Source organism: Austrofundulus limnaeus, unplaced genomic scaffold (assembly GCF_001266775.1).
Source record: "Austrofundulus limnaeus strain Quisiro unplaced genomic scaffold, Austrofundulus_limnaeus-1.0 Scaffold344, whole genome shotgun sequence".
Classification (NCBI taxonomy): domain Eukaryota; kingdom Metazoa; phylum Chordata; class Actinopteri; order Cyprinodontiformes; family Rivulidae; genus Austrofundulus; species Austrofundulus limnaeus.
Genome location: NW_013952746.1, coordinates 409,006 through 422,912, shown reverse-complemented (window position 1 = coordinate 422,912; position 13,907 = coordinate 409,006). Strand labels below are relative to the sequence as shown.

Below are 13,907 nucleotides of genomic sequence, written 5' to 3'. Positions count from 1 at the left end.
ATGTATATATATAATCGATTTTGGGACATTTTAAATCGATTCTGAATCTTTGTAAATGAGAATCACGATTCCGATTTAAAACGAATTTTTGGTGCACCCCTATGAGTCATCCTCCTATCTCACTCTGTCCTCACTCCATCTACCTCCATGTTCTATATATCTCCTCTTTGTCTTTGTCCTGGCAGCTGCGTCTCTAACGTCCTTCTACCAATACACCCACTGTCCCTCCTCTGGACATGTCCGAACCATCTCAGTCTGGACCATCTCAGTGTCAGCTTGTGCTGGACCTCTGATGATCTTATTCCTAATCTTATCCATCCTTGACACTCCCAAAGAACGAACCTCAACATCTTCAGCTTTCCAAAACCATACAACATAGCTGGTCTTATTTTCTTGTAAATCTTTCCTTTAACCTTTGCTGCCACACATTTGTCACAAATTACTCCTGAAACATTTCTCCATACTCTCTGGACTCTCACGTTCCTCGGTTCTCTGGACAGTCAACCCTCAGTACTTGAAATCCTACCTTGTAGCTTCACTCTTTCATCTGCCACTTCCTCATTCACACACTTGTACTCCATCTCTGTTTGCTACAGCTGACTTTCACTCCTATTCTTTCACAGGCACACCTCTACCTGTTCCCTGTTCTTGCCATAGATCACAATGTCATCTGCAACCAATGCTATACTGAATGTAATACTGATGTCTTTCCATTAATTTTTCATCAGGTGTTTCTTGTGTGAGTTTTTTGACTCTGTTCTTAGACTTTATATGAAGCAGGGCAGTGTCACCAATAAGTTGTGCAGTAGGGTTTCTGTTTAGGGTGCGGATCAACTTGTTTTTTATATTTCTTGATTTGACACTCATTCCAGTGGGTTTTGGAGGTGCATGTTTCATCATCGGTGTGAAGCAGTAAATTAATCATCTTGTGTTTCCCCTGTTCAGTCGCTGACAGTTGGATGTTCGACGGTGGAAATGACTCTAAGAAGAAACGGACTGGGACAGCTGGGCTTCCACGTTCGCCTAGATGGCACTGTAGCTGAGGTAATATCAAATGAGCAAGCCCTTTCTGTATTACTTTGTTTATAAATGTCCAAATCAATATATAATTGTATTTAACGTTTTTCAGGTGGAGGAGTATGGCTTCGCCTGGCAGTCGGGACTGAGGCAAGGCAGTCGATTGGTTGAGATCTGCAAGGTGGCTGCTGTGACACTGACTCACGAGCAGATGATTGACCTGCTGAGGACGTCAGTCACAGTGAAAGTGGTCATCATTCCTCCGTTTGAAGAGGGCGGACCGCGCAGGTGAGTACACAGCATTTTATTTCCTGAAGGAGCTGAAGTAATGCAGGGTTTTCCCTACATGCAATTGATCGTGGCGCACTGCCACGGCTAAATCTGCCACACTTTTGGAATGAAGTTTTTTTTTAATCCACGTAAAACAGGGCTTGACACATCATTGTTTAGGTTGTCCGAGCCGAGACAACATATTTTCGTTTCGGACAACCAGATCCCGCCTCCCGGTTGTCTGGTGGAAAACCAAGAAAAAAAGTCCTCGATTAAAGTTTTCCTCCGCGGGTGTTCGTCATTGTATAAATGAACAAGAGAAAAAAATTGTTAAAGCCGTCTAGGGATTAAACTGACGGTTCTTTCATCCAATAAAGAGAACCAGAGTCAAAGTTTTACCCAATCAGAACAGAGCAGGGCGGGTCGTCCCGTCTGTCTGACAGCACTGCCTTTTTTCTTTCTCTGTGGGTGGGGGCCAGCTTCACTCAGCTCAGGTGAACACCTCCCAGGAAGACCCTCGGCGTTTCCTGGACTATTTTCTACCGAGGATTACGTCATATTTTATATATATATTTAAATTTCTAAAAGCACCTCGCAGCATTTCCACCAGAACATTGTGTGTTCACGAGCACAACAAAACCGCAACAGATCACCTGACTGGTTTTAAAGCGAGGGCTGAGAGGCAGTTTGACCGCAGCTGCTGCAACTCCACGCGCATCGCGGCTCCAACCTGCCCTGGACTTCAGAGTCCACATGTGAACCCCTTCAGACAGTTACCTGTATAATGCACATCAAAAAACAGTAATTTTGCGCAAAAAAATCTGTATTAATCACATGCGGGTGGAGTGGAGGTGCAAGTGGACTGCAGCTGCACGGGGCGGGGCATCTTTTATAGACGTGTCTATGTTTGACTTATTTTTTTCTAAAATCAGAGTTCTCTGAGTCAGCTTCAGGTGTTTGTAGTTAATCATAATATCTTCTAAATTTAACCAGGTGTTTCAATGCCTTTAAATTGGCTACACAATAATTTTAGTGGAGAAACTTGTCAGTTTGGTTAAAAAAAACAGTAAAAATATTTTTTTTTTCTGTGCAGAGAACTTCCTCTGCAATATTTTTTTCAAATAAATATAGTGCAGCTCCTCAGTTGAAAACACTAAAATGATAGAAGAGCTGTTTAAAACGTCTTTCCTCATAAAGTCTTCAGTCCTAAGAACAGTAAACTGTAACTTTTAATAAGGTCATGTACACAGTATATTCCTATTTAAAAGAAAATGTTTGACCTGTAAGCAGAAAGCTTATGGATGTTGGATGATAGGGATGGGCGATATGTTATGGTGTGCGATATATCGTCAAAGACATTCACCAGGGTAAAAATTTGTCAGCTCGCGATAAAAACGATGAATTCCCACTGCGTGCTGCCAGGCTTTACATGCCTCCCAGCTTCGTTTGTTTATTCAGAGCGGACGTCGACGCGCAGAGCATGTGCTAAAATAGTAAAGCTAAAAAGCTATCGCAATGACTCTCAACGTGCAAAAACGCAGTCATAGTCATCTAAAAACTCTTTAGAGTTCAACAGTATGCTAGAAAAACAACAGGACAGGGCGGCTAAAATTTGCTGGACCCACAAAAAAACACAGCTCCTCCTTCTCCTCTGTGCAAGCTGAGTGGCTCACACAGCCCCTCCCTCCCCTGAACATTAACCCTTTAGGGAACAGATATTGTAGCTTTACCTCCCAGACCAGCAAAACTCATTATTTTCAGTTATTAGTAAAAAGTCTTTTCTTATATTTTTATTTTTTTTATTATATTACTGATATTTTACAAGGGTTAGAGTTCTTCTGAGGTTTTATAAAAATAATGATACGTACAAAGAGGATGTGATTTTAAGATTTATCATATCAACCATAGTCTATTATTATTGATAATTTTTGCTGTCAACAAATAAATAAATAAATGTCAATTTTATTCTCATATTTCAGTCTTGTTTGATGGATGTCAGTTTTGCAACACATGTACTACTTGAACTTTTATAACTACCATTAATTTACAGTGCTTACTAAGACTGTTTTTATTATTTAAGCTTGCACTATTTTCTTTTGTTTATCGATTTATTGGTTTTTATTGTGTTTATTGTTCTATTGTGATTTTATTATTGACTTTTGTAAAGTGATCTTGGGAGTTTTGAAAGGCACCTATAAATAAAATGCATTATTACTATTATTATTATTATTATGTAGTTTAGTGGCTTCTAGTATTTAGGGCTCTTAAAAGAGAATGTAGTGATGGATTTATAATACAAAAGATTGAGCTGATTTTATATATACTGTATATATAATCGTCACTTATCGTTATCGTGATAAAACCTAGAAAATATTGTGAAAAATTTTATAGTTCATATCGCCCATCCCTGGATGATGATTTTTTTGTCTCTATTTCAAAGAAGACGAGGAGGAGAACGAGGAAACCCTGCAATGAGTGACTGGTTCATTASGAGCTGTAAATTCAGATGTTAAGGCAGAGGAGAGGACTGTAGTGGAAAGACTAGTGAGCTACAGTGAGTAGAGGATGATTTTCACCTTAGCACACACAAGCCTTGGTCAGGTAGTGGCCAGACTCCAGCGTTCTGAGAGGATTTTGTGTGGGAGTGTGTGGAAAGAGGAAGCAAGCTAACAGAGAGAAATGGGCAGAAAGAGGCATCAGACAAAAAAGCACTTGTTTACCGTGAAGTAGCCAAATCTGCTATTCGTTCTCTCTCTCTCCTTCTCTCTTCTATCTATCTAGTGCTCTAGTCTAGGTATCATCATTTTATTCAGGAGATGAAATGGAAAAATTTGTATCAACTGTAGAATGGGAACTGATGTTAGTAAAAATGTTTTTTAAAAGTAAAAAGTTTGAAACAATAATCTTCTTTCTGGTATTGGAGGTGTTTTTTTTTTAAAGTTAAGGGAAAATTGTAATCTAAGGGGGTCCTTTATTTTTGAAGTCAGATCAAATGTCAGTCACCGATGTGTTTCTGTTTTGAGTGTTAAACTGTGGAATAATTGAAGTTTATGCTGATAATAGTTGTGTTGATGATGCTGGTGGTTTAATATGGAAATGTGACACTTATAATGATAATGTTGGTTAAGGATGGTAATGATTTGTATTCATGTGCATGTGAATGGGTGAATATAGTGAGGCCATTCATTGTTGTATGGAGTGCTGCCGTTCTACTTGGTCTTTTTTCTTCTTGTTTATGTGAGGGGTTTTTATGCATTTTGGGGACTCCATAAAGGGGAGGCACAATAAGTCATTCACTTCTACCTTTTTCCTTTTAGTCGTGTACAGTTTAATTTCTTTGTTAGAACTGTTCTTTTGATGTGATCAAATAAAATTATTCAAATTAGAAACATAAAAATTAAAGCAATCTATGTCTTAATCTTGCTTTGTTCTCACCAACAATCTCAGCTGCTGCTCTTTTCTATCTACATGAGGTGTTTGGTGAGACAGATTAAAGCAGCTTTATGTGGTATCGCAGAACGGTTATTCATGTGGGGGAAAAAAATAGGCACGTTGTGTTTTTCTGAGCATCAGAGCTCCTAAAGACCATAATTGTGGTGAGCTGTGTGATCACACCGTGCTTAGATTCCTTTAATGTTGAAGGCAGTTTAATTACTGTAAGTAAAACCCCTTCCTCTTTCTCTCTCTCTCTCACACACACACACACACCGCTGTGGCCTTGAAGCAGCTGATAATTAAGAGTCTTGCATTTCGCTCTTCCTCTCTGACTCGTTAGCTGTTGTGCACCAGACGAGCAGATTGCATGAGATTAAAGCTTGAAATCTGCATGGGGCGGGGGAGAAGAGAGAAATAAATAAATAAAACGTAGTGGAAGTGATTAATTAAAAATGCACGCCCCGTGCAAATAGTAAGGAGGGGGGGAGGGGCCGTGTGGTTGAGGAGAGAGAAAGAGAGAAAGGCTGGGAGGAGCTCTGGATGAGGGAGGACGTGTTTCAACAGCACCCGGAGTAAGAGGAGTGGGCGGAGGAGAAAAAAAGATGAGATGAAAGTTGGACGGATCTGCCTTTGCTGCTTTGTCTGGCTGTGAAAACACAAGATGGATGGATACAGGCGGAATGAGATGTGGCTCTGAGTGTGTGCGTGTGTGTGTAGCTTCAGTTGTCGTCTCGGTTAATGTGATGGGAGAATTACTGCGTGCTGTCAGACGTAGGCTCAGCTCTCTCTGAGGTTTGTATTCTCTACATGCACGTATGTACTGCTGTTGGTATTGATTGTCTCAGAAGTGTTCCTGCATTGATTAAAGTACCTTTATCACACGTTACATCCGGGTACAGCAACCATTGTCTTCCCTTTTTCCCCTGAAAATCTGCGGTTTTCCCCAAATTGTTTATTGGTACTCGTCTGTTTTTTTGTCCATCTGTGTTCTGTTTACATTCCTGCAGAGCAGCAGCCAACAGTTGTCTCTTTGTTGAGTCGAAGGCTTTTTATTTTACTGAGCTGAGCTGTTTTTCTTTGTCTACAAAATGTGAAACGCCCTGGATAATTTCTCAAAGCAAGCTATAATATGTTCACACGTTTTCACTCAGATATTCAGTCTGTTTAATGATTTAACCATCGAGCAACAGTGAGAAACAATTAGAGTCAATGAATAATAATTCAAATTCATTCACTGTAGACAAATAAACTCTTTATCCTGGATTCTCCTAATGTAGAAGAGTAAAATCTCTATCTACAGGTAATTGCTGACCCATTACGCTGCTCTCATCTGTCACTTTGTCGTGCCACTTTTTTAAAAATCTTTGTTCTGCCTCTGTAGAAATTTCAGTTTTACTTTAACACTTCATCACCTGGCTCATTTCCCTTTGTCTCATTTGAAATTCCACCTCATCTGCATATTTAATGCCAGCCCTCATGTTATAGAGTTGTGGATGAAACATGGATGTCAGAGGCTACTATAAAAAGATTTTAGGTGTGTTGGTTTTGAGTCTTGTGTTGATAAGATCCCCGCCCCTCCAGCTGGAAGCTTTGCAATCAGTTCTATAATTGATGAGAATAAATGTCAGCTTCATTTAAAGGCTTTCTCCATCATCTGACGTCGTAGTTCTTCTGTTTGAGAGTTTAAAGGAATGATTGTTGTTCAAGAAGTCAAGACGTGTCTTCATTTGAAGCAGTTATTTTGTGTAAAGAGCTGTTTGAGATGTAAAAATCTCTAACTCTTGCTTTCACACATGGCTCAGAGGTTGGACCTCGGTCTCACAGCGAGTAAGATGGAGTCTTGATGTGCCAATAATCAGTTTCCTGTTCTCCGTTTTTTATCCATTGGTCTCAAGAGAATTCAGTGAGATCTGTAACATGTCTGCTGTACATTTGAGCACCAAGAAAATGTGTTTCAAAACTAACAAAGTATTCCAACCATTCGTAAAGAATTTATCAAGCCGTTTTCATGAACTGGACTGAGTACACACTGTAGAAAGGCCACAGATTGTCAGGATTGAAGTTTAAAATGTTTTCTGTACTTCTCGTCCTCTCGTTAGGGGGTGCACAGAGGAGTATGAAATGAAGACCATGGAGCAGAAGCCCGAGCCCCTGGCAGCAGGATATCGGCCCTCCCCTCGTCAAACCTGGAGATGGGAAAGCTCGCCCATTCCTCCAGGCCTCCACAGCGCTCCCATCCAGCCACACTGGCCCCCCGTGGTCGCCCCACCTCCTCCAATATTCCGCAAACCCAAAACCATGATGCCAGCTCCCTACAGAGAACCACAGCACCTCGTCCCCAAGAGGTAATCTCACTATCTGCTATCTCTAGATTACAGGAAAAACACTACAAATACTGCGCTTACCTGATATTTATAGTCGCAGGACAAACCTAAACATCTTGGCAGAAAACGACAAATAAAAATATGGGCGTAGTGATGTGATTTTACTGCCCTTCCTAATTAATCCTGTAGTAATATTAAAAAACTAAATTAGTCTGAATACAGTTAAATGACAGAGATTACATGCTGATATTGTTTTATGCTGTGCAGACAATGAAAAGCTTTTAGAAAATTATTGTATAAAAATATTGTATATTTATTGTATAAAGAATATGTTGTTTTTTTATAAAAATGAATGAATAAACTAAACTAAAGAAAACATTGCGAGGTGTTTTTTTAGAGTTAATTTTTGAATTAGCTCATATCTCATAACAGATGTCTGAACGCTGCTTTGTTTCCAGGGTTGCCACAACTTTTTTCTGTTTTTACTTATGTTGTGTTTCTTACGTGGTTATCAGTTATTATACTGATATCGTTACAAATTCATTGAGAGGAAAACTAAGTTATGTCATCAAGTGATGCATGTTTCACTTGAATCCTTTTCACTAAATATTTGACACAGTTATTTTAAAAGCAGTTGTGTTTGAATAGACATGTTCAGGCTAACTCATGTAATAAGGTGACACTGACTCTTCCTGTCAAACCTAAACAAATAACAGATGAAAACATGTATTTATGGTAACAACCAGTTGGACAGTTTGCACATCCGCCTGAAAGAGACACGGTTCTGAGCAAACCCTTGACAGTTTACAACTAAGTAGGTGTTCTTTACTGTGATTTGTGTATTTAAATCTCATGTACTTGGAGCTGGTGTCACAGTGCCCACTTCGAACAAGGCTGTTCTCACTTATTTCTGCCTCTTTTTTTCTGTGCCAATTTTATTCAGATGCATTCGTTCTCTACAAACAGTTTAAGCACCTGCCCACTGTTTTCCTCCAGGCCAGTGAGTTACCCTGAGAACCACTACAGCTTTTCCCCTGCAGGAGGCGACAGAGGCGTGGTGTACAGAAACCCCTCAGCCAGCGTCTCCTCCCCCTCCTCAGGCCTGGTGGGCCTCGCCACCGTCGGGTCACCTGGAATGACGCCCGGTCCCTTTGTACGCTACAAGCCTTCGCCCGACAGGTGAGGCTCCTCTGCGGTCTCCTCCGTCACCTCGCGGTTCTTGACTCAACATGCCAAACGTTACTCATAACAACTGATTATTGTGCCAGAGGCGGATTTTGTCGGTTTAAGTGAGATGATGGATAAYGTGGCGCGTTCGAGTCTGCAGCGAGAGATGTGCAAACACACCGTCTCCCAGAGAAAGGATCTGTTGTGTGGGTGGCTCTTCCTCGCAGTGTGGAGGTTGATAACATCTCACCCAACCAGAAAAACGTGTTCATTTAACTGCCAACAGGATGCAGAACAGAAACTAAAAATCTCCTCCAGTAATCAAATCTAAACAGGCTAACTTTCTTCACTGATGTATAAGAATCTTCCTGTCCAAACATTTTTTGTTGTAATAATGTGCATATGTATGTATGAATATAGGGCTGCACAATATATCATGATAACAGCCAGTGCAATAAGCACATCTCAAAAAACTGTCAACTACAATAAATGGTTTGCTCAAATGTTTGCAATCATAACCACTTGGTGAGTGGAGATAATTTGCAGTTAGATTTAGATTTGTTCATTTTTATTTAAAGATCTTTAACTTATTTTCACATGCTTTTATTATTTATTTAGAAAACTGAAGGTAAGGGGCATTTTTCAGTGTTTAGAGTATCAGAAAATGTTTCATGGAGCGATTTTTTAAAGTCATTAAGAAACTGTACCGCATGCAGTTTGTTTTACTGATAATACAGCAGCTGTGTGTAGTTGCACTTTTTAAAAATAAAACCATCATGTTAGAATGGAAATGATGGATTAGTTGTTTAGTTGTAAGCACTGTTATTACACATCACAGGTTTTCCTGATATAGTGCAGCCCTATGTGAATATTTTCATTAATCACACACGTCATATATACAGATTTGGATCAGTGCAGCGCCCTCTGCTGTCCTACGAACCCCTCCTCAGTGTGGATATCTTCTCCAGTGGAGAGTCTTCAGGCTTCACCAGTCAAGAAAGCACCATGGAACGCAGCAAAACAGGTACATCAACAGGAATTTAATGAAAGAAGCACACAAAGATTTAGTTAGCAGAAGAATAGCAGCAAAGGCCAGAATGATGACTTAAAAAGCTGGAAAAAAAATCTAAAATCAGCAAAATAGAAGCTGAAGGAAGCTGAAATTAGTCCAATGAAGATAAAAAAAAAAGCAGAACTGGAACAAAACGTAAAAAGTACAATAAACATTTTAATAGGATTTTAAGCATATTAAAGACAGCTTCATTCATTTTCAATGATAAAAACATGGCAGAAAAAGACAAATATGCCTAGGCTAAATAAGAGTATTAATTTGCTGAAGTAAAAGAGTCACAGCAGGAATGTCTTGAAGGAGCTGATCATTTTAGTATTTAAATTGTTAAAACAGTACTGAAATTGCAGAACATGCTGAAAAACATGGAAGAAAAATGAATCTCAGTTGTTTGAAGGCTTTAAAATCATTCACACGATAGGATGATTGAAACCTGCAGGTAAATTGATCCATTTATACACCAGAGAATAACAACATAATCATTCTGTAGCTCCATATCTGCTGTTTGTTAATATTTTCACTGTATATCCTGCAAAGTTTATCATTTGCAAGATTTGAGGTTGATTGAACCTTTCAGGTTGGTTTGTCTTATAGAATAAAGATTTTTGAGTGAGATTTCGTGCAAAGAGGAGGTCTGTGTTTAAATGTGCTATAAGTATTTAATCCTCTTTTGCAACCATGAGTGTAATTTATTTAATCCCGTGTGTGCGTGCTTTCTGTCTAGAACCTCTCTGGCATGTCCCAGCATCATCATCATCTCGAGGACCAGGTGGCGGAGGGGGGCAGAGGAGACTAAACAGACAGGATGTCCCGGGGAAAGACTCACCGAACAGACACTCGAAGGTCGGCCTCATCGTCCGTCTGTTTTATTTGTTTATCCATAACCCACTCTGCCTCGCTGACCGGGTCCATCTGTCTGATGTTCTTGTGTGCCCCACAGGGTGAGACTCAGTACTCCAGCCACTCCAGCAGCAACACTCTGTCCAGCAACGCGTCCAGCAGCCACAGCGACGAGCGCTGGTTCGACGGGGGGCCCGCGGGAGAGCGAGGGGTCGACCTCGTGGATCCCAACCCCGACCTCCTCAACAAAGGAGGCTCCAACGACAGCGGCATCGACGCCTCCACTCCCTACAGCAACTCTCGCCACGGGAACATGTCCAGCAGCCAGCCCCACATCCTCGTGCATGGCTCCGCAGCCTACAGCGTCACCCCAGAGCTGTCTGTGGGGAGGAGCAGCGGCGACGGCGAAACAAAGAGACGAGAATCTTCCCCCGTTTTACCAGCTGCTGCCAATCAGAGCAAAGGATACATGACAAAGACGTTCCCACTTCCTGGTTCGAGTGCTGAGAAAAAAGATCCTTTCAAACCAAGGTAAGACTCCAACGAGACACATTTCTGTTTCAGAAAGCTATCGTTACATTGACAGGACAGATAAGTGCTGATTTTTATCTAAACGTGGAGTCTCAAGAGTTTTCTCATATCTGCAACTTTCAGTGCCACCTCTTGTGTTTCTTTGATTCTTTAAAAAACACAAAGATATGTTTTAGGAGTGCACAAGGCATTACTTCATAATCCCTGTGAAACATACAGATTATTGTGGGAACCCTGCAATTTAAACGCCTACACACACACACACACACACACACACACACACACACANCACACACACACACACACACACACACACACACACACACACACACACACACACACACACACACACACACACACACGCACGCCTGATGTTGGATTAAAGCAATCTGTGTTTAATGTCACCAACCCTAATTCTACAGCCATATAAAGACTTTGCTTTGCTTTCTGCAGCTAACTGTAGTTGTAGTAAAACAAATCACATCTCGTTCTAATTCTAATCTTTTTTGTTTCATTTTATAAAAAATAAACGGGATCTTTATTGGCTGAAACTGAATAGAAATTTCTGTCTGATCAGTTTCTGTTAAAATGATGATTTTGTTTTAATGATTCTTCATCGATCTGTGTCTTTAAAAGGGCGTACACACCACAGGGTTACAAGACTCCCACTTCAGAGAAAGCTCGGCCTGTCCGAGCTTCTACGACCACGCCCACTTCATCTCAAATGAACTCCGCCCCTTTATCCAGCTCTGCCCCCAAGACATTTTACAGAAAAGGCAAACCAGCAGCCCGGCCAACAGAAGATGGCACCTCGTCACACTCGAACACAAAACCTTTCTCCTCCGACAGCAGCAGCAGCAAGAAGTAAGATGTTTGTTCAGATTTGATCATTTTCAAATCTTTAACAAAGTAAAACTGATTCCAACTAAATGCTAAGATGTTTTCCGTGTAAATGTAACCAATGTGCCTAACTCACCTGTTTAACTGAGCTTTTTGTAGTGATGATCCATAAACCGACTTAAGTCTTGTCTCAGCAGGCAGGTGGATACAAACTCCAAAAACGTGTTTGGACAACCTCGGCTCAGAGCGTCACTGAGGGACCTGCGTTCTCCACGCCGGACATATAAGAGCACCGTGGAAGACGACCTGAAGAAGCTGATCATCATGGACGGCCCTGGAGAGATGCTGCAGGGCGATCCGGTGAGGAGCGTGCTCCAGCGTGCGTTATCGTTAACAGTTTTTCTGTCCAGCTCTGACCTCTCTCTTCCTCCCCGCAGTCTCCCAGACACACCTTGCAACGCACTTTTTCTGATGAGTCTCTGTGCAGCGGGCGCAGAGACGCCGGCTTCGCCTGCTCCGAGAGCCAAACGACCCCCGGCGACGTGCTGTTCACCTGCACGCTGCCCACACGCAAACACTCGAGCTCCTCCAACCACTCGCAGGGCAAAAAGAGTGAGTGTTACAAAGACTTTTGCAGAGTTTTTGTTTTTTCATACACTTATTTCCTCTCGTTTTATCCTCAGTGCCGCTGTCTTCATCAGAGTTGTCCCTTACAGAAGTAAAAGACAAAGTTCCCCCCTTGAAGAGACTGGATCCTGGGCTGATGCCCCTCCCTGACACCGCCTGTGGACTGGAGTGGTCCAGCCTGGTTAATGCTGCTAAAGCTTACGAAGGTGAGGAGATTTATCACCCATCCTCGAGTCCCTCGCAGCCTGAACTCTCCACCTGCTACAACCAAACAGCTCAGTAGCACCGTGTTGTGTGTAAAAATGTTTGTTCTGTGCAGCTTTTTGAACGTTTGATCCTGTCTTTGCTGCAGCACAAAGAGCTGTTTCTCTCCTATCACTGACCGAGCCGCAGCCCGGAGGTCCCGAAACGAGACCAGTTAGCAGTCCGGTCCAGTTTCAGACTCCTCAGACACCACGGACCACACCAACGATCAGCAGGTGGGTCCGACTCCATTAGAAAACTGAAACAGGCTGAACTTATAATTAAAACATCTCAGTGCTGCCACCTTGTGGTCGTTTCCTGCACTCAGTGTTTAACTGACTCCTCTCTGTTTTTAATAAACTTGTTTTAGGAGAGTTTCTGTCTGTGATACGCAAACATAATTATTGAAAGTGAAGAGTTTAAACAAGGTTGGAATTATCTAAGTCTAAAGAACATGTGCTGTTTGTGTTTACAGCGATGAGGTGCCCAACAATTTGACAAGTAAACTCTACCAACTAGAACTGATGTTACAACAGCTGAACAACGATCTAGAAAAGGTGAGACAGCTTGTGTGTTTAAAAAAAACATACTTAAAACTTTTGGAACCAACATTATGAGCAGTAACGCAGCAGGAAATGCGTACTGAATGAATCAGACAGTATTTATGCCGTCTTTTCTCATTTTCCTGTTTCTCCACCATCAGGAGAAGCAGGATAAAGCGGCCCTGCTGGCAGAGATGGCGAACCTGAGAGAGAACAACCAGCGCCTGCAGGAGGAGAGCCAGACGGCCAGCAAGCAGCTGCTCAAGTTCAACAAGCTTTTCACCAACGTCAGTCCAGGAAGTGACCACGAGGCCCACGCCCTGACACACAGCAGCGGCTCACAGAGGGAGTGACGGAGCGTCGCAGAAAACTTGTCAAGCCCAGGCTCGCCACAAACCCTCTATACCCATGATTCTTTGCACTCACAGGTGCGGCAGAGGACGCAATGATGTCGACCCCTCAGCTCCCACTGAACTGCCTTAAACCAGAGACGGTGACAAAATAAATAAAGTATCTGGGTTTTTAAAAAATGCAACACCCCTAGAAAGTCTGGGCAGAGACACCCCTCCCTACAACACACACACACTTCACTTCCTGTTCTCTGAGCCCTGTTTATTTTTCTAAACCGAAGTGAAGACGTCTCACTGTACTTATGATGCATAAAAACACGTTACTATGCCAGAGGAGCGAACAGCAGAGGAGATACTCGACTGTTTTAAGGAACACTACGTCTCTGGAGAGGCCTAATACTGTTTCTGCAGCAAACCAGCCAAAAAGATAAACAAAAACAACTCGTACAGACTGCATTTCCCACAATGCACTACAAGTATCGGAAGCTCTACAGATGTGGTGCTGTAGGTACAAATCTCATGCATCATCATCACAGTTGTACTAAAGAGAGGAGAGATGGTACAGAGCTCACTGCAGCACAACTGGTTTTGTGCTCGAGGTGTTTAATTCCGTGTGTGTGTGTGTGTGTGTGTGTGTGTGTGTGTGTGTGTG

General features: G+C 41.9%; 2 protein-coding genes across 4 annotated transcripts in view; one reads left to right on the top strand and one right to left on the bottom strand.

Moving 5' to 3' along the window:
- The window catches only part of sipa1l3 (signal-induced proliferation-associated 1 like 3), a gene marked incomplete at its 5' end in the record, with an annotated part of 24,178 nt that extends 10,700 nt beyond the window's left edge, over positions 1-13,478 (top strand). The window contains 14 exon segments of one of the 3 annotated variants that reach the window (XM_014022835.1): positions 946-1,044; positions 1,130-1,305; positions 6,822-7,067; positions 8,043-8,225; positions 9,116-9,237; positions 10,007-10,125; positions 10,223-10,653; positions 11,290-11,517; positions 11,691-11,853; positions 11,931-12,105; positions 12,177-12,326; positions 12,473-12,599; positions 12,839-12,920; positions 13,067-13,478. In XM_014022835.1, coding sequence (XP_013878289.1) covers positions 946-1,044; positions 1,130-1,305; positions 6,822-7,067; positions 8,043-8,225; positions 9,116-9,237; positions 10,007-10,125; positions 10,223-10,653; positions 11,290-11,517; positions 11,691-11,853; positions 11,931-12,105; positions 12,177-12,326; positions 12,473-12,599; positions 12,839-12,920; positions 13,067-13,258 — 2,493 coding nt within the window. 3 annotated transcript variants of the gene reach the window in all.
- A 103-nt stretch (positions 13,479-13,581) lies between these two features.
- The window catches only part of six5 (SIX homeobox 5), a gene marked incomplete in the record, with an annotated part of 31,096 nt that continues 30,770 nt past the window's right edge, over positions 13,582-13,907 (bottom strand). Inside the window, 1 exon segment of the mRNA XM_014022839.1 lies at positions 13,582-13,907.